Source organism: Erinaceus europaeus, chromosome 13 (assembly GCF_950295315.1).
Source record: "Erinaceus europaeus chromosome 13, mEriEur2.1, whole genome shotgun sequence".
Lineage (NCBI taxonomy): Eukaryota > Metazoa > Chordata > Mammalia > Eulipotyphla > Erinaceidae > Erinaceus > Erinaceus europaeus.
The window spans coordinates 83,240,294-83,266,435 of NC_080174.1; the positions used below are offsets into that span (position 1 = coordinate 83,240,294).

Below are 26,142 nucleotides of genomic sequence, written 5' to 3' on the forward strand. Positions count from 1 at the left end.
CCTTGGGCTTCTTGCTTTGTGAGCTTAACCCACTGTGCTGCCGCCGGACCCCCAGAAGTTTAATGGGGAGAGACATGAAGAAGACCCCTCCCCCACGGCAGAACAGTTGAACAAAACAACAATAAAAGTATAGATGGCCTAACATAATAACTATCAAGACGATGGAATCAAGGCACTTAGGTATTTCACACTGAAGAGACAAAAGTACCTTATGTCAAGAGACAATGGACACTGACAAAAACAGACCACAGAGAAACCTCGCATACGTCTCCAAAGGAAAGCAGCATGGAGGATACCAATATCGATGCATTGAAACTAGAATTAAGGACGAAAAGGGTCAACCACACAGCACTATGGTTAGAGAGCAAAAATCAAAAGGGAACTTTTAGGATAGCAATAAAGGCTACAACGCTGCTAAAAGTCACAGATTTGCCACGTCTAGAAGCTGAGTCTCCTGAGCTAAGCCTTTTCAGCCACGAACTTGTTGGCCTCCGTTTCCTTTTGCCCCGCAGTCAAATGGCCTCAGCGGGTCCCGGGGGTGGGGTGGGGGGGCTCAGGTCGGGCTGCAGGTTTGAGGCGCAGTGGGGGCGGGGAGGTGGGTGTGCGGGGCCAGCTTTCTGGCAAGTGGCGGAGGGTGCAGGTATCCAGAGGAGGCAGCAGAGGGCGCTGTGTTCCCGGCTAGGGCCCCGGCTGCCATTGGTCAGGGCTGGGGCGCTGGGCTGGAGAATTGGTGCAAAGTGACAAGTTGAGGGAGGCTGAGAGCGAGAGAAGGAGCCCTGGGAGCCGGAGGAGTAGCCTGGGCTGCCACCAAGGGAACCTCAAGACAGCATCCCCAGGGCGCAGGGCGCGCTCCTCTCTGCGTCGCAGCCGGGGAGGCTCCCCGCTCCGCCCGTGCGCCCCGGACAGCCCGGCACCCAGCGAGCGGCCGAGGCGGGGCGACCGCTGTGGGCTGCTGAGGATCCACGCTTCCAGCGTCCCGGGGCGGCCTGGAGGAGGAGGAGGAGGGAGAGGAGGCGAGGGGGCAGGTTATAGGGACAAAGAACTTTGCCGACGCGCCCCCTCCAGCCCCCCCCCCACCCCCGGCATCCTGTGGGGGAGAGCCAGAGAGGAGCGAGGTGACCGGGACCCCGGGCAGAGCCCGTGGATGTTATTTGTGCGGCCTGGGAGCCGCCACCGCCGCCGTTGCCGCAAGAGGAGGAATGCACCGGCCGCCGCTCCCGGAGCTGCTGCTGGCGGCGCTGCTGCTGGCTGCGCGCGGGGCCGCCGCCCAAGGTAAGAGGCTCCGCAGCCCGCCGCTCGGGGTGCGCGCAAGGCGGCCTCTGCGGGGTCCCACCTCGCGTCGCTGCGCGCCGGGCCAGGCGGGGACCATCCGTCCTGAGCTCCGGGGAGGCTCTGGGGGTGCGCCCAGGGGGCTTCTCGGCCCTCGGCGGCAGTTGTCAGCGCTGACAGATTCTGAGGTTGTGTGTGCCTGTGGGTGTGTGGGGGGTGAGTGGGGACACTTCGGGGCCCCTCTTTCCGGAGACCCCTATCGTGCCCCTACCTGGGGTCAGGCAAGTCTATCCTGCCTCGCAATGGCCAGCCTTCCCGGAAGGCGCAGTACATCTAGGAGGGAGACTTTTTTCTCTTTTCTCTTTTCTCTCTTCTCTTCTCTTCTCTTCTCTTCTCTTCTCTTCTCTTCTCTTCTCTTCTCTTCTCTTCTCTTCTCTTCTCTTCTCTTCTCTTCTCTTCTCTTCTCTTCTCTTCTCTTCTCTTCCTTCTTCCAGGGGTGCTTGGGAGAATCCCCGGTTATCCTCCAAGCGATCCATGCAGAAGCCCAGTACTCACGGGCGGCCTTCCATCTCCATCGTCACGGGTTCTCCAGCCTCCAGGAAGGTCACGGTGCGCCAGGCCACAACGTGTGCGCTCCCCATGCCTCCAGCACTTTGTGCAAAAGTGCTGTCAGAGGCGGCCTGTTGTTCCAATGCTCAGCGTGCGTGTGTGTGTCTTTGTGTGTGTGTGTCTGTGTGTGTGTGTGTGTTACAAACGAGTGTGGTGTTGGTGGGAGGAGACATCTAATGCATACTTGATTTTGGTAATCTCCTAAAACAATTGCAACGCTTAGAGAAAGATTCTACGGAAAGTCCGAGCGACTTAAATTTGTTGCGGGAAGCTGGGCTCCCTGCTGTGTCAGAGTCTGGACACAATGAGAGGGAAGAGCCAGCTTCCCTCCCCTGGAGACAGCCGATTCATTCTTTTGGAGGTTGGAGGGGGAAAGTTGATTAAACTCTCCAGGGTCCTGGGCCTCACTTTTAACATGCAGCCCTCAAGGGAATGCAGGAGCCGGCGGATTCTTCCCGCTCCCAGTTGCAGCCGAAACCCGTGCGGATAAATGGGTCTCTGCTTTTTCATCACGCATCTTTCATTTTTAAATTAGCATTATGCTTAGAAAAAAAAAGGCAACGAACTATTTAGCAGTTGAGGGGAAGCGTTCAAAGCAAGGACTGAGTGCAGAAGTAGTTTTCTTACTAAACATTCTTGGTAGAAACACTGGAAGAAACTGCTTTGAGTTCTTGGAGATGATCTGGAGGAAGTGGGAACGTTTTCTGAGGGTGGTTCTGAAACTGATCCTATACTGTGGTTGTGCTAATCTGGAGGCTCCCGGGGGGTAAATACCGCTCCTAATTGTAATTAAGATGTTCATCTGCGGGGGGGGGGGGGGGGAAATGCACCTTCCTGATGAAAAAATCCTAATGAAATGTAAACAACTTGGTCACATGGTTGTTTTGTTGCGGTGACGCCAAACATCTGGCCCCAGGCCACAACACCTGGATGAAAAGTAAAAATAAATAAATAAAAAAAAATGGACCACAGTACCTCAACGTAAACATCTTTCCGATGTGGGCTTGCCCAGCAAATTGAGGTAGAGATAGCCAGACTGATTCCAGCTAAGGCAGCGTCCTTGGTTCAAATCCACTGTCCACTCTGGAATTTGCATAAAGCCTTTCAAGAAGATCCTAGTCCCTGGAGGTGGTAGTGGTGGTGTTGGTCTGTGTGGGAGGAGGTAGGAGGGGAGTAAGGGAGCCCACCTACCCCTGCCCCTCATCTGTTTTTAAATAAATCTCCAGGCAATGCGTTTGTTAAGTATAAGGCAGTTTTGTTGTTAGTAATCAATCCCTCAACTTCTGTCTCCTTTACCTGTAGCATAGTGGCTTAATACATATATATATTTTTTGCTTTTAATTTTTTTATTCATTTTAATGAGAGAGGGATTTATTTTATTAGAGGGGAGGGAGGGAGAGAGAGAAAGGGAGAGAAAGAGAGAGAGAGAACATTGATGAGTTCTGGCCTATGGTGGTATTGGATATAAAGCCTGGGGCCTTCCTGGCCTCTTGCATGAAAGTCTGGTGTACAAATACTGCGTCTCTTCCCAGTATTGTCCATGCCAAACTCTTCAATAACACATTCCAATGTGTTCTCATTGTGTGATTCGGTATCTTACAAATTGTCTTCCATTTCTGTGAATGTTTTATCTCTTCTTGTGGGAGTGGAGGGTTAGAGACAAGACTTCTAAAGCAACTTACTTGTCTCATCATGATACTTAAGGTCAACAACTGGTTCAGGAAATTAGCTGAAGGGAGCCAGGTTTCATTTATTTATTTAGTTTTTTTTTTTTTTTTAATGTTCATTATTTTCCCCACCACCTTTCTACTTTGCTAGCCAGGAGAAGCAAATCTTGAAGTGTATTTTTTTTTTTTTCTGGTCTGCTCATCAGTGGTCTTACCTTTTGCTCTAAGGGAAACCTCTCTGGGAAGCAGGCAGGTTAACTATGGCAATTCCTTGCAGAGTTTGGCCATCTTCAGAACCCATTGGTTCTTTCTTAGAATTCTGTAGGTGCCGTGGTTGGGTTGCTTGAAATTTGAGGGAGGTGGCCTCCTGAGTCTGCTGTCATTTTGTAATCTTTCTCCTGCCGTTCCGAATAGGTGTGCATCCTGCCTACTTTGAGAAGAGGAGTCTCTTGAGGGCTATACTGGTGTCAGCTTTGCCCATGTGTGTATGGGGGGGGGGGGCAGGAAATGAGGCCCACATTTATAGCAGACAACTGAAAATTCTCCGCTAAGGGCAGCCACACAGAAGCCTGCCTAAGGGCAAAAGGTGTGTTCAAGCTGCCTCTGGCACTATTTTAGAAATATTTACTCTCTGGTGGTATTGGTTTAGCACCAGTACTGGTGGGCCGCTTTGTTACTCTGATGCTTGTGATAATCAGTTAAGATTCCTTGAAAGAGCTCAACTTTGGTTTCTATTTACCTCTTCTTGCTGGGTGAGCATGGGCCTCCCAGTGGACTTGAAAGTTTCTAAATGGGGAGTAGGGGCGGTAGCGCAGCAGGTTAATAAGCACAGGTGGTGCAAAGCTTAAGGGTCCCGGTTCAAGACCCCAGTCTCCCCACCTGCAGGGGAGTCACTTCACAGGCGGTGAAGCAGGTCTGCAGGTATCTGTCTTTCTCTCCCCCTCTCTGTCTTCCCCTCCTCTCTCCATTTCTCTCTGTCCTATCCAACAACAACGACATCAACAATAAAACAACAAGGGAAAAAAAAGGGAATAAATAAATAAATATTAAAAAAAGAAGAAGAAAGTTTCTAAGTGGTATGTCACTTGTATCCATTTACCAAAGGTACATTTTCAAAAAGGTTTCCTTTTCTTGCCCCAGCTTCTAGTAAGCAGGGAGATGGTAGGAGCAGAGTTTACATGAGCACACTTTGGAGATTATTATACATGGGCTTGAAGCTTTTTTCTGTGACATGTTGGGAATGTCAATGAGTTTGTCTGAGCCTCATGGGAGTGTTAACAAGATTTAAGTAAAATCAGGCATGTCAAGTACCAGAGAGGAACATCTGGCCAGGAGGGTCTCAGTTTGGGGTGCATGAAATTGACATATGTAACTCCCCAGAAATAGTACATAATATATATTCTTTATTTTATTTATTTATTTTCCTGTTTTTTGCCCTTGTCTTATTGTTGTTGTAGTTATTATTATTGTTGTTATCGATGTCATCCTTATTAGATCGGGCAAAGAGAAGTGAAGAAAGGAGGGGAAGACAGAGAGGGGGAGAGAAAGATAGACACCTGCAGACCTGCTTCACCGCCTGTGAAGCGACTCCCCTGCAGGTGGGGAGCTGGAGGCTTGAACTGGGATCCTTACGCCGGTCCTTGTGCTTTGCACTGCGTGCGCTTAACCCTCTGCGCTATTGCCCGACTCCCGTACATAGTATTTTTATGGTTGCATGTTTCTAGCTACAATCAGATTTTCTTTCTTTTTAAATATTTATTTTTGCCTTCAGGGTTATCGCTGGGGCTTGGTGCCAGCACTATGAATCCTCTGCTCCTGGAGAACAACTTTTTCTCGTTGTTGTTGGATAGGACAGAGAAATGGAGAGAGGAGGGGAAGACAGAGAGGGGAGAGAAAGATAGACACCTGCAGACCTGCTTCACCGCCTGTGAAGGGACCCCCCCCCCCCCCCCGCAGGGAGAGAGCTGAGGGCTCAAACCAGGATCCTTGTGCTGGTCCTTGTGTTTTACACTATGTGTGCTTAACCTGGTTCCCTCTCTCCCTCCCTCCCTCCCTCTCTCTCTCTCTCTCTCTCTCTCTGGTTTATGCTGGTGCCCAGGCTTGAACCTACAATACCTCAGAGCCTCAGTCATGAGAGTCTTTTCCCCTGCCCCCAGGTTTTCTAAGATGCCTGCAGCAGGAAAAAAGATGGGAACAATTGATTTGGGAGTGATTGATGCCTAGGGCAATGGGATGCCTTCCTGAGTCAATAGTAAGAAGTGGAGGGATGGAGATGGGTGCTGGGTCTTCATCCAGATCTGGATACCCACAGAGTATATCCTTCTCATCACTTTCCAGTTTCCTCCCCAGCACACAAGCTGCTGTTAGGCCTGAGGGAAGCAGAAGCTCATTGCCATGGCCTTTGACCTAAATTAAGAAAGTTTTTCCCAGAACCCAAACATTCAGAGATACCTCTGTACAGTTTCTTTAACAAACACGTGTGTAACTCACACAATGGGGCAGTTAACCATTTTAAGCATTTTTGCTTGAAACACATTTTATTTATTTTATTTAATGAGAGAGACACAGAGAAGTACCAGAGCACTGCTCAACTCTAGTTTATGATGGTGTTGGGGGATTGAACCTGGGAGCCTCAGGTAGGAAAGTCTTTTACAGGACCATTATGCTGTCTTCCCAGCCCCATTCTTTTATGCATTTTTGCAAGTAGCAATCTTTAAAAATTTTTTTTATTATCTTTAGTTGTTTATTGGATAGAGACAGCCAGAAACCAAGAGGAAAGGGGTGATAGAGAAGGAGAAAGAAATAGAGACATCTGCAGGCCTGCTTCACCACTTGTGAAGCTTTCCCCCTGCAGGTGGGGACTGGGGATTTGAACCTGGGTCCTTGCACACTGTAACATGTGTGCTCAGCAAGGTGCCAGCCCCTAGCAATCTTTATAACAACCTTGGGAGAGAGATAGCATTATCAGCTCATTTTACAGGTGGTAAACTAGGAATAGAGAAGTTCAATTACTTTCCTAAGGCCATTCAGTTAGGAAATAGCATCTCAGGAAGTCTTCATTGAATGTATGTACTCTAGGGCCAGGGAGTTAGTATAGTGGCTATGTAATAAGACTCACGCCTGAGGCTTCATGATCTCTGGTTTAATTACATAAACAAGAAATAAGCAGTGCCCTGGTAAAAGGAAAAAAAAGTATACTCTGGGGAGATAGCATAATGGTTATGCAAAGGAACTTCAGTGCCTAAGATACCAAAAGCCCAAGTTCAGTCCCTCTGCACCACCATAAATTAGAACTGAAAGCATATATACTCTATTTCCATGTGGGCCAAAGGTCCCCATTTCATCAGGCTGTCTTGAGCAGCAATGGGGACATTTTTCTTAGCCGTATCAAGAACTTGGAAGATGGAGAGATAGTCGCTTCCATGAGCAGCCACGGGGACATTTTTCTTAGCCGTATCAAGAACTTGGAAGACTGAAAGATAGCCGCTTCCAAATTTCCTTCCTGTGCTGGTGTCTTGCTATAACTAGTCGTGCTGTAACTCAGATGGATTTGGGGGGGGGATTGGGGTGGACTGCACTCCCCACCAGATGGAATGCTATTGTTGGCGCTGCACTTTTGATGCAGTTTCCAGAGTGTGGTTGGAAGAAGCCTCTATGCGCAGTGTGGTGTCCCTGTCAGGTTGTAGCCGACGAGGGGTGATTTATTATTCATGTGCTCTCTGATGGGAACACTGACTTGCCACCCATCCTCCAGATGGGTGGAAGCCCCAGCTGAGAAATACTGGAGGGCTCTTTCTCTTGAGAACTGCCGCCCACATTGAGCCGTTCCCCTGAGGTGACAAGAAAGGCCGTTTTGTAGACACAAGAGGAGAAAGAGATAGTCTTCTACAAGAATCTGAGAAGAAAATTCTCTGGAGTTGGGGGAGGGGGTGGAGGGTTGAATGGTTGGGGGGGGAGACAGACTCTTCAAGATCCTTAACTAAATGCAGCTGCTTGTTACACGGAGCCTGACTCGCATGCCAGGAATATCTAAAAAGCTAACGAATACAAAATAAAAATAAACAGCAGTAAAAAGCTCTCTCTTTGTTGCAGTAAGCTGGTTGAGGTTTTCAGTTTGTTTAGGAATGGGCTAATTGTGGCATCCACTTTATTTTGCTAAGGCAGTGAAATGTGGATTGATGTTATGTCACCAGGAGGCTACCACCACCTGAACTTTTTCCTTCACGCCTCTCCCATCAGAATACCCAGGCATGGACATCCTCCGGGGCACCGAGTGAATTATACTGCAAGAGGGTAGATAATTTAATGGGATAATCTTGGCAGGGCCAGCAAATTTCGCAGCCCATCTCTCACTGATAGAAAGGCAGTAGAAGCCTACAACATCTTCAGATGGAAAGGTTGTATAAAAAGGCCCTGCCTGCTTCACAGTAACTCTCTGTCCATAAATAAGGTTCCGTAGAGTTTTGATCCCAAAGCCGTTATTAAACACTGATAGGTCAAGCCTCATACTGCTTGGCCTTATTACATTTCCCTCTTTTGCTCTTTTACCCATAGAATGATAGCTTTTTTTTTTTTTTAAAAAAAAAAAAGATTTTATTTATTCATGAGAAAGATAGGAGGAGAGAGAAAGATCCAGACATCACTCTGGTACATGTGCTGCTGGGGATAGAACTCAGGACCTCATGCTTGAGAGTCTGATGCTTTATCCACTGTGCCACCTCCCGGACCACTTTTTTTTTTTAAATATATTTATTTATTTCCTTTTGTTGCCCTTGTTGAATTTTTTTTTTTTTTAAGAGGAGGAAAGGCCTTAAAAGATTAACTAGTTCAAATGTTTATTTTCTCAAGTATTTCTACACAGAAAGGGGGCCTTCTTTTATAATTATTTGAAGAGGCAGCATGAAGTGACACAAATAGAATGGGGGTCTTAACCTTGGAGGACTGGGGTTTGTGTTGTGAAGTCTATTTACTGGCTGAGAGACACTGGGCAAGGTTCTCTGACCTTGGAAACTTGTTTGTTACCTTCACTGTAAGGTGGGGATAACAGAAATATCTAATTTATAGGGTTTTGTGAGAATTTTAGGAGGTAACAGACACAGGCATTTCAAACCACAGACCTACTAAACATACGGTATGTTAAGCTACTACCCTTAGGGGCTTTCTGAAGAAATGTGGGAATTTGGACCACAAACATGACTCGTGTGTGTGTGTGTGTGTGTGTGTGTGTGTGTGTGTGTGTTAAAAGTGTGTACAAGACAATCTAAATCGGAGCAGTACCCAGGCCAGTGCTGGGGACCTGGACAGGAGGAGATTCCATGTAGTCTTATAACAAAAGCTCTGCCCACCCTCCCCCACCACCCACACCGGTACAGCAAGCTTGGATTTGGGAAGAGCCTCCCCTTTCTGGTGTTTGCTGTAATTGCAGTATCCTGCATTGGGGACTGTTCCATTCAGGGACCTCCATTTGTGATCTGATCATTTTTAGTTCCAATATAGAAAAAAAAAAAATCTTGCTGAGCCCAACTTGAAAGAGAAGGGTAATGGCTGGAGGGGAAAAAAAAAAAAATCTTGAGCTGCCTTGCCAGCCATTTAAAATTTTTGAGGATTTCTGTTTACAAAAAAGAGTTGATAGTTCCCAAAGAGAGAAGGGAAATGAAGTGTGTGGAAGGGGCAAGGAGATCCAAAGACCAAGGCCCAGCTGTGTCTTTTACTTTGATTTTTCTCTAGAAAATCTTGTCAAAAGAAAACAAAACAAGATTAGAACGACAGTAAAACTTAATATTCAATGTGTTCAAACTAACATGGATTATATGCTCTGTGCTAAATATTAGTATCCAGGAATAAAACATTCTCCCTACCTTCAAGGAATGATGGGGGGAGGCACCTATGTGCCAGGCATAAGTCTTTTGTAGGCGTCTATGTTTCAGCCAACATTTGAATGTAGATTTCTGATTTTACGGAAAAAGAAACAGACTTGTGGGGTCTTGGGCAACCTCACACAGCTAGTAAGATGAGATGTGGCATTTGAATTGAATTATTTTGACTCTCCATTAGATACTGTTTTCATTCTTCTTAAACTATAACTGAGTGATGGCGCACCTGGTTGAGCACATATGTTACAGTGCACAAGGACCCAGGTTCGAGCCTCCAGTCCCCACCTGCAGGGGAAAAGCTTTGCAAGTGGTGAAGCAGTACTGTAGGTAGGTGTCTCTCTTCCTTTCTATCTCCCCTTTCACCTTTGATTTCTAAACTGTTTCTACCCAATCAATAAGTGAAGATAATAAAAAACAAATTAAAAATGCATATAATTGGGGACACAGGTGAACAGACATGTCCCTCTACATACCAGCCCACTCTTTTCTCTTCTGTGTTTGAAAGTCCAATGCTTTATCCACTGCACTATCTCCTGGACTCACTGGCTCTTCTATGAGTGAGTTACAGGAAAGGTAAGAGAAGTCTGCTATGGGGATATAGGAGGTGAAGACATTTATTCTGACTCTGGGAACTGAAAAGTCAAAGGTAAAACAAAATGGTAATGCTCTTCATGGTCTTACTGTGAAGATGCAATGACATAGTGTGTGAAAGTGTTCACTTTTGTACCAAACATACAAGGGAACTCTCTAATAGTTCTGAGCTGTAGTTCTGTAGCCAGCAAGCAACAGAGAGAGAGAGAGAGAGAGAGAGAGAGAACTAGACACATTTGTTGGAAGAATTAATATCTGCACAATCTCCATATAGAAGAGGAGATGCTAACAGTTTGTCTGATGTTTTTCTCACTTGGTTTAGCCCAGAGTTTTGGACTCAGCTTTGGGCAGGGAAGGGGTTTTGCACAGGTGTGAATCAAGAGTGAATCACAATGCCTAATTAAACACTCTAGCATTCTTCGAACTCTGACGGGGATCTACCATGTTGCCCACTGACTCACTGATCACATGTTGCCTGTGCACTTACATCAGCCAAAGATTCTCTGGTTATTGGAGACAGCCAAATATTCTGCTAGTCACTGGCAAATGAATGAAGTGAAGTCCTTAGCCCCAGAGTGCTTTTTTTAATACTGTTATATATATATTAAATATTTATTCCCTTTTGTTATTTTATTGTTGTTATAGTTATTATTATTACTGATGTCGTCATTGTTGGATAGGACAGAGAGAAATGGAGAGAGGAGGGGAAGACAGAGAGGGGGAGAGAAAGATAGACACCTGCAGACCTGCTTCACCACCTGTGAAGCAACTCCCCTGCAGGTGGGGAGCCGGGGGCTCGAACCGGGATCCTTGAACCAGTCCTTGTGCTTCGTGCCACGTGCGCTTAACCTGCTGCGCTACGGCCCGACTCCCAGCTGTTTATTTTCATAGCAACTTGGTTTTGACTCCCTGCAGCACAGTGCTGAGAAGGCATTTGAAATGTCTTTTGCCATCTCAGGGAAGGGGTGCAGTAATCCCCAAGCTGCATCTGCTATGGACTTGGGGATGGGTAGACTAAGACCTAGGTTGCCTTTGACCACTTCACACGGAGCCTGCAGCTCCTTGCAGGGGAGTTCAATCCAGATGTCTCACTTCTTATGTCTCTAGGGGAATCTGGAAGAACTCTGACTGTTCCTAGACAGTTTACTTAAAATTTTTTTTTAATATTTATTTATTTTCCCTTGTTTTTTTTATTGTTGTTGTAGTTATTATTGTTGTTGTTATTGCTGTCATTGTTTTGGGATAGGACAGAGAGAAATTGAGAGAGATGGGGAGATGGAGAGGGGGAGAGAAAGACACCTGCAGACCTGCTTCACCACCTGTGAAGCAGCTTCCCAGCTGGTGGGGAACAGGAGGTGGGGGGGGGGGCTAGAACCAGGATCCTTATGCCAGTCCTTGTGCTTTGTACTAGGTGTGCTTAACCCCCCCTGCACTACCACCTGACTCCTGACGGTTTACTTTTTTTTTTAAAGATTTTTATTTTTATTTATTTATTTATTATTGGATAGAGACAGAGAAATTGAGAGGGGTGATAGAGAGGGAGAGAGAGACAGAGAGACACCTGCAGCTCTGCAGGTGGGGGACTAGGGGCTTTCACCCTGCAGGTGGGAACCAGGTACTTGAACCCGGGTCCTTGCGTACTATAATGTGTGTGCTTAACCAGGTGCGCCACCACCTGGCCCCCAGGTTTACTTTTAAGTGCAGTAAAATAAGTATGCAGAAAGAGGAAGTCTTTCAGGATTAAGTGGGAATTGTTAGAATTTTTGTATTTTTTGTATTATCTTTATTTATTATTGGGTAAAGACAGCTAGAAATCGAGAGTGGAAGGGGAGACAGAGAGAGAGAAAGAGAGAAAGACAGAGAGAGAGAAAGACCTACAACACTGCTTCACCACTCTCAAAGCTTTCCTCCTGCAGGTGGGGACTGGGGGTTGGAACTTGGGCTTTGTCACATTGTAGCTTGTGCTCTCAACCAGGTGCACCACCACCCTACCCCAGAATTGTTAGAATTTTAAGAATGAAAAGCACTGAGAAGGGAAGGGATGATGGGTGCTGGGCAGTCTGCAACTGCTTCTGTCTTGGTGGGTTTAGGAAGTTATCCTGTTTTTTTTTTTTAGCCACCCTCCCCATCCTCACACCCCCATCCTGGATTCCTTTTATTTTTTTTTGCCTCCAGGGTTATTGCTGGGGCTCTGTGCCCACACCAAGAATCCACTGCTTCTGGAGGCTATTTTTCCCCCTTTTGTTGCTCTTGCTGTTTTTTAATCATTGTTGTGGTTATTATTATTGTTGTGGGTCCTTGCGCTTTGCACTATGTACACGCCCACTTCTACCCAGTTCACCTGTCTGTTGCTGTGCAGCTTTGGGCTATAAGCCCTTGCAAGGGGCACTTAGTAAAGGACTAGAGAGAGTCCAGGAATGAACACAAATTTCCTTTCTTTCTTTTTAGTTATATTAGTGATTTAATATTGTTGTATAAAATTACAAGGTTACAGAAGTATAATTCTGCACCTCTCCCATGCCACAGTTCTGTGTTTCCAGTCCCTCCACTGGAAGTTACAGCCATTTCTCCAAGGTAGCAGATAGGGATGAATTATTATTTCTACAACTATCTGTCTATATTTGCCCATTTTTCCTCATGGTCCTGTCTTCCTTTCCAAGTCACATCTATACTTATTACTACTTCCTTGACCTTGACCTAGCACGTTATGATTGGGCCCTCCTCCATCGCTATCGAACAGGCCATGGCCGGTGCGCCGCTATGTTCCATCGCTGGGGAGCCAGAGACGACCCAAACTGCCCCTGCGGCTACAGACAGACTATGACCCACATAGTGAACGACTGCCACCTCTCCAGATTCAAAGGAGGTCTCGGAACTTTACATCAGGCTCAACCTGTCGCTGTTGACTGGCTACGGAAGAAGGGCAAATGCTAGAAGAAGAACTACTTCCAAATGTCCCTCGCTTTTTCCTCTTTTCTCTCCAGGTCCTGATGGAGTTCAGATCCCTTTGGTCCTCTTCCCCTAACATTTCTCCCCCACTGGGAGTATGGACCAGTATTCTTTATGGAGTCTGGCTTCTGTAATTGCTTCTCCACTGGATATGGACTTTGGCAGTTTGAGCCATACCCCCAGCATGTTTCTGTCTCTTCCTAGTGGGGTAGGACTCTGGGGAGGTGAGGTTCCAGGACACATTGGTGAGCCTCCTCTCTGCCCAGGGAGGTCAGAGTGGCATCATGGTAGCATCTGCAACTTGATTGCTGAAAGGCAACAAGATATAAAGCAGGACAAAAAGATTAATGAACAGGAACTACCAAATAGGAATAGAGCAGATGAGAATGAAGATCTTAAGATGGAAAGAAGTGGGAAGTCTATTTTAGGCATGTTCCTTTAAGTAATAACAATAATAGTCAACATCACTTATTGAGCACCTCCTCCAGGCCACACATCAGGGAAGGCATTGTATGTTTTGTAGTGGAAGCCTAATAGAGGCAGATCAAGAAGGAAATTCACAGGTGTTGGGTCAGTGGGAAATTAAGTGGTAGAGTCTTTTTTTTTAAAACTTTTTTTTAAATATTTATTTTATTTATTTATTCCCTTTTGATGCCCTTGTTGTTTTATTGTTGTAGTTATTATTGTTGTTGTTGTTGTTGGATAGGACAGAGAGAAATGGAGAGAGGAGGGGAAGACAGAGAGGAGGAGAGAAAGATAGACACCTGCAGACCTGCTTCACCGCCTGTGAAGCGACTCCCCTGCAGGTGGGGAGCCGGGGTTCGAACCGGGATCCTTATGCCAGTCCTTGTGCTTTGCGCCACCTGCGCTTAACCCGCTGCGCTACAGCCCGGCTCCCAAGTGGTAGAGTCTTAACTGAAAGAAATAAAGTAGGTGAGTAGAGACTGGGGGAGCAATAAACTGTATTATAAAGGATCTTCTGAAATGATCATCTTGGAAATTACTAAATCCAACCCCCCTTTCACTCCTTTCTTCTGGAGAAGACCCAGGAAAAGAAACGGATCTTGTTGACATTCAACACTGCCCGTGAACACCCTGTCCCACCGTTCAGCTTTACTTTTCTCATCTTATTTTAACCAGCCACTTTGCATTCCACACACTTCTTTATAGCCAGGGACCAGATTTACACTGATTATCTACTGTTTGGTGAAGTACTTTCTAGGAAATTACTTCATTTGTGTTGCGTGAACACTAAATTCAGTGAAGCACCAGGAGGAAGTTTTTGTGGATCAAGGAGAAAGATGTGTATTGGTCAGACTTCCTGGGCTTCCTGAAGGAGGAAAGCCAATATTGACTCATTTTCTTCTATTGTGCAGTCAGAGTGAGTGGGCGAAGCCAGGAACAGGACATCACAGTACTTCTTGTCAAGGTCTGGCACTGTCCCAGACTCAGAGATTACATTTGAGCTTTTCTGAAGATTTAAAAGGTGGAGGTAACAGTTGTGTCCCTGTGGGCCTGGTACACAGAAGCAGATCAAGAAAGAAATTTGCAGGTAATGGGTCAATGGGATATTAAGTGCTAGAGTTTACAGAAAAAAAAAAAGGTGAGATGTAACTGGGGAAGCAATAGCCCGTATTATTAAGGGCCTTCTTTAAAAAAAAAATTATTTATTCCCTTTTTGTTGCCCCTATTTTTTCTTATTGTAGTTCATAATTGTTGTCATCATTGTTGGACAGGACAGAGAGAAATGGAGAGAGGAGGAGAAGATAGAGAGGGGGAGAGACCTGCTTCACCGTCTGTGAAGTGATTCCCCTGCAGGTGGGGAGCCGGGGGCTTGAACCAGGATCCTAGCGCCACGTGCACTTAACTCGCTGTGCTACTGCCCGTCTCCCTATTAAGGGCCTTCTAACATGACCCTGTCTGCCAGCCACCCATTTTCAGGTCCTGCCTGGTACCTTTGAGCATGTTGGCTTTTCCAAAGACTATCCTATGGCATTTCTTTCTTCCTACCAAGGGACATTCTAATTTTTTTAAATGATCTTTATTTATTTATTTACTGGGTAGATACAGTCAGAAATTGAGAGGAAGGGGGGTAGGCAGAGAGGGAGGGACACAGAGAGACACCTGCAGCACTGCTTCACCACTTGTGAAACTTTCCCCCTGAAGGTGGGGACTAGAGGCTTGAACCTGGGTCCTTGTGCATTGTAACATATGTGCTCAATCAAATGCACCATTACCCTGCCACCCCCTTCCCCCAAGGGACAGTCTACACTAAACCCTGGCACATTCTTCTTCAACCCATCAGCGATCAGCTCATTTGCCTGGCTTAAATGTCACTTCCTCAACTTGTCCAACTGGACTGGCTTCCCACCTACTTGTTTTTCCAGCACCCTGTATTTTTAAAATAGTCTTCATTTTAATTGACAATTAAATATTTAGTCAGCATTTATTTTTGTGGTAACTTTGTTATCATCAGACAGGATGCTTCTCTGAGTAGGGTCTGAGTCTAGGTCACCTTGGCTGTTACTGTTCCTGGGTGCCAACTGTATCCACTCAACTTACTAAGCTTTGTTTGCACTTCCTAGAGGATGAGGTCATTCTAGTTTGTACTGCTATTCCTATCTTGCAATTTTGAAGACTTCGAGCCTATCTCTTCTAAAAGATGAGGAATTCAGCCCTACAGAAAAGTCAGTCTGGGGGCCAGGTGGTGGTGCACCTGGTTGAGTGCACATGTTAATATGTGCAAGGATCTGGGTTCAAGCCCCAGTTCCACCTGCAGAGAGACAGCTTCACAAGTGGTGAAGCAGTGCTGCTGATGTCTCTCTGTCTCTCTTGTTCTCTATCTCCTCCTTCCCTCTCAATTTTTGGCTGTCTCTATCAAATAAATAAAGATAATAAAAAAAAAGGAAAGAAAAGTCAATCTGGTCTCAGGTAAACCTTCTGTAGGCTCTATTTGCAGGGAGAGTCAAACAGTTTGGCTATTTTTCCAGTATGGAAAATATGGGAAATTATTAAAATATTAAGGAGATTGCACAGCAGTTCACTCAGCAGACTTTCATGTCTAAGGCTTAGAGGTCCCAGGTTCAGTCCCCAGCACTACCATAAATGAGAATTGATCAGTTCTCTGGTTAAAAAAAGAAAAATTTCATAGCTCTTGGTATTGCTACTATGAGTTAGGGCTACACTGCTTTTAACTGGCAGCAAATTGAAGTTTTCTTTTAAAGAAGTATGCTTCTTTTCAATATTTATTTATTTATTTATTCCCTTTTGTTGCCCTTGTTGTTTTATTGTTATAATTATTATTGTTGTTATTGATGTTGTCATCATTGGATAGGACAGAGAAAACTGGAGAGAGGAGGGGGAGGAAGAGAGGGGGAGAACCAGACAGATACCTGCAGACCTGCTTCACCGCCTGTGAAGCGACTCCCCTGCAGGTGGGGAGCCGGGGGCTCGAACCTGGATCCTTAACGCTGGTCCTTGCGCTTTGCGCCACCTGCGCTTAACCCGCTGCGCTAACACCGACTTTCTGAAATTTTCTTTTATAGTCGTTTTCGTCTTTGCTCCGGACCAGGTTTGATAGAAATGGGGGCACCGTGCCTGAGTTCTCAGGCATGTGGAGGTCAGTTTATGGGTGTGAATGGTTCTTCTCCTCACTGAACACCCTTTTCTTCCTCTCCCCCTTTCTGTTTTCCTTCCCTCTTTCTTTGTCTATGAATTTTGAAAAGTCTCATTACTAGGGAAGCACCCTCTGTGGAGTTCTTAGTCTCTTTACCTTCTCTTAGAAAATGTGTGTGGGGGATTCTCTGTGTTTAAAGCCTGCAAGCAACCTGGACTCAATCTGACCAGAAAGTCCTGTGTGTCTTTGTATTTTTTAGGGCACCTCTTTTTAAATCCCTAGAAGATCCCCTCAGTCATTGTTTTAGGCTGTTTTCCTGCTGGAGGGAGAAAAGTGGATCTTGGCAAAATGTGCATTGGTTTTCTTGAGGACTGAGATACTGGGGAAGGAAGAAAAGATCCAGGCTTCTTTATTTCCTGCTCTACTGCTGGTGTCTTTCCAGACTGGGCAGTTAGAATATTGAGGCCCGCTGGGTGCGATGAACTAGGACTGTGCACGGACACTTTCATTTTGGGGGGAATACGGAGCAGGTAGTAGATGTGGGTCTAGACCCTGGAAGTAGCCTTCAAGAGTGACACAGGAAAGGTGTCACAAAGAGGCTGCAGTGGGAAAAGTGCATTTGGGAGACACTAAGATAGTATAACCCAGCATGCACTCTTCTTATTGATCATGCCGGATGGGCTTATTTTGACAAATGAATTTACAAAATTCATAGTGTGTCGGGTTTGCCAATACATGAAAAATAATTTCCCAGGTTTCTTTCTGTCACTGAAATCTGCTTAGGGGCACCTCAGCTTCTTGTTTTGATGCCTCTGAGGTTCAGGACCCAGCCCACGCTTTGGACAGTTGCTCTGCTCTGACCTCTCAGTTTCCTTCACCTCTGTGGTGTGAAATTATGACTCCACTGAATAGTTTTCTTCTGGTTTTTTTATTAGGGGTTAATGGTGTACAGTGCAGTCACTGACACATGGATACAGTTTCTCACCTCCCCATGGTTAGTGTCTGGAGAATACTTTTACCTCCCAACTTAGATTCTTTACATGAAGATTAAGGGCAAGAAAGTTACCTTGTAAACTCTAGAGTCGTAGTGGCGATTAAAGGGTCAAAAAGTGAGCAAGACTTTATCTTTCTTTCTTTGTGAACAGAACTTTCCTTATGCAGGCAACAATATTTATTCAAATTGTTTCTGTTTATTATCTTTATTTGATAGAGACAGCCAGAAATCAAGAGGGAGGGAGAGAGACAGAGAGACACCTGCAACCCTGCTTCACCACTTGTGAAGCTTTCCCCCTTCAGGTAGGGACCAGTGGCTCGAACCCAGGTCCTTGTGCATTAGAACATGTGCGCTCAACCAGACACGCCACCACCTGGTGCCCCTCATTTCAGGTTTGCCTGTGAGCCAACCAGTATGGATGGGACACCTACCTGCTTTGTGCCAGGCACAATGCTGGGTACTGGGAATAACAGTGGTGACCGTGCAGGGAGCCAGTTCTTCTTCTAGCGTTTGCCCTTCTTCCGTAGCCAGTCAACAGCATCAGGTTGAGCCTGATGTAAAGTTTCGAGCCCTCCTTTGAATCTGGAGAGGTGGCAGTCGTTGACTATGTGGGTCATAGTCTGTCTGGAGCCGCAGGGGCAGTTCGGGTCGTCTCTGGCTCCCCAGCGATGGAACATAGCGGCGCACCGGCCATGGCCTGTTCGATAGCGATTGAGGAGGGCCCAGTCATAACGTGCCAGGTCAAAGCCGGGTTGACGCTTGCAGGGGTCTGTGATGAGGTGTTTGTTCTTTACCTCAGCTGACTGCCAACTCTGTTTCCAAGAGTCTGGAACAGAGAAGTTCAGTGTAGGCGTAGGGGACCAGATTGGGTGACGAGACGTCAAGCGTTGGACAGGGAGCCAGTGTGTGCCGCTGAAGCTATCCTTAGGAGATGCTCAGATGTCTTTAATTTCAGTGTTTGCAACCAACGGGAATGGTTGCTTCACTGCCACTTGCTGAGGACTGGTATTCAGGCCCCATCTAACTGGTACAGTATCTGCCATGTGTGTGCTCAGACTCCTGTCTGTGTTCTGTTTTTCTCCCACCCAGCAGTGGCTTCCTGTGATAAGCTCCAGTTTGGCTGTGATGCTGGTCTCCCCTGGAGTTGGAATAACACCCTCCTGGGGACTGTGGCTAATCTCAGGAGAAGCAGAGCCCCCAGGGGAAGAATTCTGTCTCTCCTTGTGTGCCCCTGGGATTAGGCAGAGCGGCAGAGAATGCAGTTAGGTAAAGGCCAGTGCTGGTGGTGGGGAACAGGAAGCAGGGGGGTACGTTGGGGGGGAAGGAGGAGTGGGGGAGGGGGGTGTTGAACCTCCCTGTCACCACTTCTGAGGGCCAAATAGTCCCCCAACATAGCAAAGTTAAACTATAGTCAAAAGACTGGGTCCAGGAGTGATCTCATTGTGTATGTGACCTTGGCCAAACCTCGAAGCTGGAGTCTCACTGTCTTTCAAACATGGGGTGAGGGGTCAGGAGGGCTGGGTGGTGGCACCCCTGGTTAAGTGCGCTTCCTGAGCACTAGGAAGTTTCACTAGCGGTGTGCAGTGCTACCAGCCTCTCCCTCCCCTTCCCTCATAGTTTCTTTTTGTCCTACCAAATTAAATAAATACAACTACAAAAAAGTTTTTAAACAACAGCAACAAAAACCTGGTGTGCTAGTAATGCCTACCTCATTCCCTTCTGGTGGGGATGAGCTAAAATGATGCTCTCAGAGGCCCAGCACATACCTCCAGGCTTAAAAGAAGTACTGAATCATGATTTCACAGGTGAGAAACCCAGGAACCATGATCAGATGACCATGAGATTCACTACCCAGAATTCCACAGTGCTAGGGTCTCACTGCTGGGGCCCCACTGCCGCCTGCTGCCTGCCCGCAGAAGCTCAGCAACAGATGTGCCAGAAGCTGCAGGGTCTCTTCTGGCAAGACCACTGACTGGGGCAGCCCATTACTTGCAAGTCGTGCTTGATCCCCTCAGTTACGAAAGGGCGGGGGGGAGACTGACCACCCCTGGCAACCGTTAATTTTTTTTTTAAATTTTTTATTTAAGCCTGTACTAGAGGAAGCAGAGCTTCAGAAAGGGGAAACAAAGAGAACACATCTGGGCTGGGTGGTGAGCTCCTGGTTAAGTGCTCATATTACAGTGTGGAAGGACCCAGGTTCAAGCCCCTGACTCCCACTGGCAGGGGGAAATCTTCACGTGTGATGAAGTAGGGCTGCAGGTGTCTCTCTGTCTCCCTCTCTCCTTAAAATTTTATTTTTTAATTATATTTATTTATGTAATAGAGACAGCCAGAAATTAAGAGGGAAGAGGGAGCTAGAGAGGGAGAGAGACAGTGAGACACCTGTAACACTGCTTCACCACTTGCAAAACTTTTCCCCCTGCAGGTGGGGGACTGGGGACTCAAACCTGGGTCCTTGAGCCCTGTAACATGTGTGCTCAGCCAGGTGAGCTATCACCTGGTCCCTGTCTCTCTTTCTTCCTCTCCCTTCTCAACTTCTGTCTCTATCCAAAAATAATAAATAAATCAATCATAAAAAAAGAGAATATACCAATACTCTTAAGTGAAAATAGCAAGCATCTTGGAAATCCTGACTGCATACCAAGAACTATGATGGATGGTCAGGGCTGCACTGTGGTGGGAACATTATCTCTGCTTCCCCCCCCTTCTTGACCCCCCCCCCAAGATCAGTGGAGCTGGTGAAGGCAGGGGCCAAGGGGATGGAGAGACCAGAGAAGTAGAACTGGCTTTGATTTGTGCCTTCATTGGATCGACCTTCTCGTGGTGCATCCCGTGAGTACCCATTCATTGGGGAAACTGACGATCCTTCCTAGCCGACTGAATCCACATGGATCCCAATCACTTTCAAAGCCATTAACTGGCTACGGAAGAAGGGCAAACGCTAGAAGAATTAGTAATAGTCACCCCCACCCCCACCCCCAGTCCCCTCAGCACACACTGGTGTAAGTGAAGAGAGGTCTGAGTCCCTGAACTGGGGAAGGGGAGTTTGTGGTTGTCAGGGCAGGTTATGGGAGGTTAGAGTGGGAGGGTTGGCAGGCGCACCAGAGCTCCAGGGGGCTGATGGATTACATTCCTCCAGCTAGAAACCATCAGAAGCCCCACTGAGAGGGGCGCTTGTGGCTTTAGAGCTTTGCTGGTGTTTCCTTTTGCAAGAAGAGTTTTGCCTGTTCAGTATTACCTTTCTGTCCTCTTGGTTTCCTACATGTGGCCAAATCCAAACCCAAAAGTATTTACACTAAACTTGTTATTTTTTACAAAGTGGGAGAATAGAGGAAGAATGGTCAACAGCTGAAAAGCAGCCCTGGTTTTCTTTCCCTTGAGGTTGTGTCTTCTGACCGTTTAAACAACATTCTCTTGAAAACTTGGCACCTTTCTAATTCTGGGTGGTAGACAGACTGACACTTGCTCAGGGACACACTGAGGCCCTACTATGTACTTGGGTCTGTGCTAAGTGGTTTCAGGGGGGTAACCTTTCTGGATCTCTTAAGATTGTTAAAATACAGTTCAAAGCCACAGAAACCTTTGGGAGTGATTTCTGAATGGTGGAGGGAAAAGGGGGACTTTGAAGCCACCCTGTTGGAACACTTAGACGGCTTAAGTGCAACTCTTCAAACACTTCAGGAGTCTTAAATGGTTGAGTGCAAAGGATACTCAGGAACTGAAAATATCTTGGTGACACTGAGGTAAAAACCCCTTACCGCCTGCCTTCCTAAATATTGATTTAGAAAAATAGCTTGTTTTGAACTTTCTCCCAATAAACTAACTAATCTAGATAATACCTTTAAAGAAAACTCAAGATATATTTTTAGATATAGAAAGTTTGGAGATGAAATGAGGAGTCACAAGAGAGTTTTTAACAGGGTGAAAATGCAAGTACTACCACTCTAATCAGAATGCTCTTGTTTTTGCCTTGCCAGATTAAAACATTTTATTATTAACTTAACATTAATTTACAAAACTGTGAGATTTCTGGGGTATAGTTTTATGTTCATATATATGTGTAACTCAGCCCACTGCTAAAGTTCTTGTGACCACCCTCACCCTGAAAACTTACATCATTCTGGGAGTCAGGCTGTATCCCAGCAGGTTAAGCGCACGTGGTGCAAAGCTCAAGGGTCTGTGTAAGGATCCTGGTTCGAGTCTCCGGCTCCCCTCCTGCAGGGGAGTCACTTCACAAGCTATGAAGCAGGTCTGCAGGTGTCTGTCTTTCCTCCTCTAGGTATTCCCCTCCTCTCTCCATTCCTCCCTGTCTTATCCAACAATGACAATGTAAATAACAACAATAATAACTACAACAATAAAACAACAAGGGCAACAAAAGGGAATAAATAAATAAATAAATATTAAAAAAACTTCCAGTCTTTACAACAATCTAAGAAAGTGTGACTACAGCTTTTTTTTTTTTTGCAGGTTTATTTGTTTTAACTGTCCATATTCCACTTATGAATGAAACCATTCACATGCAGTTTTTAAAAACTAATTTCATTTGGTATACCTGATCTGATTAATTCATGGACACTTATTATTTGGAGTATGATTGTAAGACTTTGTACTGGAAGCGGAGAGACTATAATTGTAAGACTTTGTACTGGAAGCGGAGAGACTATGATTGTAAGACTTTGTACTGGAAGTGGAGAGACTATGATTTAGACGCTGTCTTCGAGGGTCTATGTGTGTGTGTGTGTGTGTGTGTGCATTTTGTTGTTAATAGATAAGGAAAGTGAAATATTTTCCAGGAGAAAGGCTGATCTCAGTGCACTTAAAAAGAGCTCTGGACTGAGAAACTCCACAAACTTAAATTCTTCTTCTATTCCTGCCTCTGAGGAGCTCTGAGATTTGCATTCTCAGCTCTGCAAAGCCCTGGGGCTTCTTTCAGCTTTGTGGGACAATAGCATCTGTTTCCTAGGACCTCCGACCTCTGACCTCCGACCTCCTTAGAATTAGAGTCTCAGGTTCCTCTCCAGACCTACTGAGTCAGAATCTGCATTTTAATAAGATCCTCAGGTAATTTACATGCAAATTAAAGTTAAATAAGGTGAGTTTCTTTCTTTTTTCTTTTTTTTTTTTTCCTACTAGAGTTATGCTAAGGTTTGGTGTTTGCAGTAAATTCACTGCACTTCGCAGCCCCCCCTTTTTTTCCTTTTTCCTCTTTTTCTCTTTTCTTCTCCTTCTCTCTTTCTTTCTTTTCCTCTCTCCTTTCTTTCTTTTCTACACAGAAAAATTTAGAAGGAAGGGGGAAATAGAAAGAGAGAGGGAGAGAGAGAAAGAGACACTTTAACACTTCTTCATGGCTCCTGAAACTCCCTCCCCACCATGGCACTTCCTTCATTTCTTTTTCTTTCTTTCTTTCTTTCTTTCTTTCTTTCTTTCTTTCTTTCTTTCTTTCTTTCTTTCTTTTTTTCTTTCTTCTTCCTTCCTTTCTTTCTTTCTTTCTTTCTTTCTTTCTTTCTTTCTTTTTTCTTCTTTTTTGCTTCCAGGGTTATTGCTGGGGTTTAGTGCCTGTACTACGAATCTGAATATGAACTGAATACAAATTCAGAAGAGACATTGGTATTCTGTATTTGCCTAATTGATGCTCACTGTTGAACCTGTTAGATAGGGGCAAGTCTATTTCATTCTTTGCATTAAAGGCATCTCTTCTTACTTAAAATCATTGGATACCATTAGACTACTTAAAATCATTGGATACCATTAGACTAGGGAAGCATCATTAATAATAATAATAGTCTTAGTTCGAATATCCAGAATCAGGAGCAAGTCTGCTAGGAATTGGGTGACCCTTAGGGGTAAGGAGACAACAAGAGTAGAAGGCCACAGGCCTGCCCCCAACTGGTGGACATCCATATTTGGGGGGGGGGGTGTTGTCAGGTAGCATATAGATAGATAGCTGCTAAGAACATGGCAGAGGATTTTCTTGCTGTCTATCACTCTGCCTTGTTTAGATGATTACAGACAACTAACATCTTTGTGTGCCCACCGCCTCTGCATCTTCAGTGCCACTGTGCACAGTACATAATAACTCTTTAACACATTTTCTTTTAATTGCTGCCTTATAGTTAGCTGTTACTAGATGACTTTGAAAAACTTGATGTAAGTTGCGCTATATTCCTATTCAAGGTCATCACCCTACCTCATGTTTGGACAAGTCAGGGGTCTAATAGTAATTTCTCTGCCTGTAATTCCCTCCTTTACTTATTCCAGTTAGCTGGATTAACTATCCCAGCTACACCACCCATCAGCCACACAACCTTAGAAACATTCACTTAACTGACTGAGTTTCAGTTGCCTTTCAAAAGGTTAGCTCCCTTGTACTGGTTGAAAAATGAGAAGCTATGTATTTTCTTTCCTTTGCTCTTTCTTTCTTTCTCTCTCTTTTTTTCTTCTTTTTTGACTCCAGGGTTATTGCTGGGGCTTGGTGCCTCCACTATGTATGAATCCACTGCTCCTGGAGGCCATTTTTTCCCCATTTTGTTGCCCTTGTATTTATTATTACTGTTGTCATTGCTGTTGTTGTTGGATAGAACAGAGAGAAATGGAAAGAAGAGGGGAAGACAGAGAGGGGGAGAGAAAGATAGATACCTGCAGACCTGCTTCACTGCTTGTGAAATGACCCCCCTTCCCTGCAGGTGGGGAGCCAAGGGCTCAAACCCGGATCCTTACACAGGTCCTTGCGCTTTGCACCATGTGTGCTTAACCCACTGTGCTACTGCTGGGCCCCCAGAAGTTATGTATTTTCTGGGAATAATTGTGACAAACATACAATAGGCTTTCAATAAAACAGAGGTTTTCTTGATAGGGCATTATTTTTATAATTATGTATAATCTTTGAAAAAGTTTCATCATGCCATTTATCTTCCCTACAGAAGTCTTCTGTGGCTCTCGATTTCCCATGTACATGGAGGGCTAGGTCCTCTTCATCTAACCACAGTCTTGTTGCCTCACTTCTAGTAGAGTTTAAAAGACATCTAGAGGGGGAGTCGGGTGGTAGCACAAAGTGCAAGGACTGGTTAGAGCCCCCGATTCCCACCTGCAGGGGGGTCGCTTCACAAGTGGTGAAGCAGGTCTGTAGGTGTCTATCTTTCTCTACCCCCTCTCTGTCTTCCCCTCCTTTCTCTATTTCTCTCTGTCCTATCTAACAAAAACGACATCAATAGCGACAACAATAACTGCAACAATAAAAAAAGACAAGAGCAACAAAAGGAAAAATAAATAAATATTTAAAAAAACTTAAAAAAATTTCTAAAAGACATCTAGAATGCTAGTTGTGACTGTTGTTTCTACCCTTAAGTCACTGAAAAGCTACTGTTAGTGGCATTCTGCGTCACCCTTTGAGCATCCAAGACAAGTGTTTGTGCAGTTGCTTGCTAACCTCAGCGGTTCAGGAACACAGTGCAGCTTTGCTTGCTTTGCATCTGTCTATACTTCTGGCTTCTTGCAAATTGAAAATGGATGATGGGCCAGAAAATAGTTCCTGTGCTTACTGTGCTGGTTTGTCATGTGTACAGAGGACATCCTTTGAGCCTGGCTCTCACTGCATTTGAAAGAAAGTTCTGTGTTTTGGCACGTCTCTCTCACTATCTTTCTATCTCTCTCTCCCTTATTTTTTTTTTCTCTGTCTCCATCTGAAAAGTCAGTGTGAAGCAGTAAAACCATGGAAGTAAGGAAAGATAAAAAAGAAGTGGATTGTGATTTTTGCATTAGAAATCTAGAGGAGAAAACACATACCCGTATTTCCTCTTCTCATTCTCTCTGAGAGCTCTTTCCACATGTATTGGTCTTAGAGTGGGCTTCATCCCAGAAAAACATCCCCAAGTCCACCAATGTAATGCACATGGTCATATCCACTGGTGCTGAAAAGGCATTTGACAAGATTTAATACTCAGTTATTATAAAGACCCTCCAGAAACTGTGAATAAAAGGATCATTCCTCAATTTAATGAAGACCATTTATGACAAACCCACAGCTAACATCATTCGCAGTGGGAAAAGGCTGAAAATTTTCCTCCTAAAATTGAGACCCAGATAAGAATGTCCACTATCCCCACTGTTATTCGCCACAGTTCTAGGTCCTTGCTACTTCAGTCAGAGACGAAAGAGATATCAAAGGCATACAGACTGGAAAAGAAGAAATCAAACTATTACTATTTGTTGATGACATTATTATTATTATTATTATTATTATTATTATTATGCCTCCAGGGTTATTACTGGGCTCAGTGCCTGCACCATGAATCCACTGCTCCTGGAGGCCATCCCCCCTTTTGTTGCCCTTTTTATTGTAGCCTTGTTGTGGTTATTATTGTTTTTGTTGATGTCGTTCATTGTTGGATAGGACAGAGAGAAGTGGAGAGAGGTGGGGAAGACAGAGAGGGGGAGAGAGATAAAGAGAGACACCTATAGACCTGCTTCACCACCTGTGAAGTGACTCCCCTGTAGGTGGGGAGCTGGGGGCTTGAACTGGGATCCTTACGCTGGTCCTTGCGCCTCATGTCATGTACGCTTAACCCGCTGCAC

At 45.3% G+C, this 26,142-nt stretch overlaps 1 protein-coding gene across 2 annotated transcripts in view; it reads left to right on the top strand.

Annotated features, from left to right (window-relative positions):
- Window positions 1-596: 596 nt before the first annotated feature.
- ROR1 (receptor tyrosine kinase like orphan receptor 1) overlaps window positions 597-26,142 on the top strand; it is a 467,044-nt gene continuing 441,498 nt past the window's right edge. The window contains exon 1 of one of the 2 annotated variants that reach the window (XM_060206339.1): window positions 597-1,272. In XM_060206339.1, the coding sequence (XP_060062322.1) occupies window positions 1,200-1,272 (73 nt within the window). In that variant the 5' untranslated portion in view covers window positions 597-1,199. The remainder of the gene's footprint in view (window positions 1,273-26,142) is intronic. The other variant, XM_060206338.1, reaches the window with a different exon arrangement.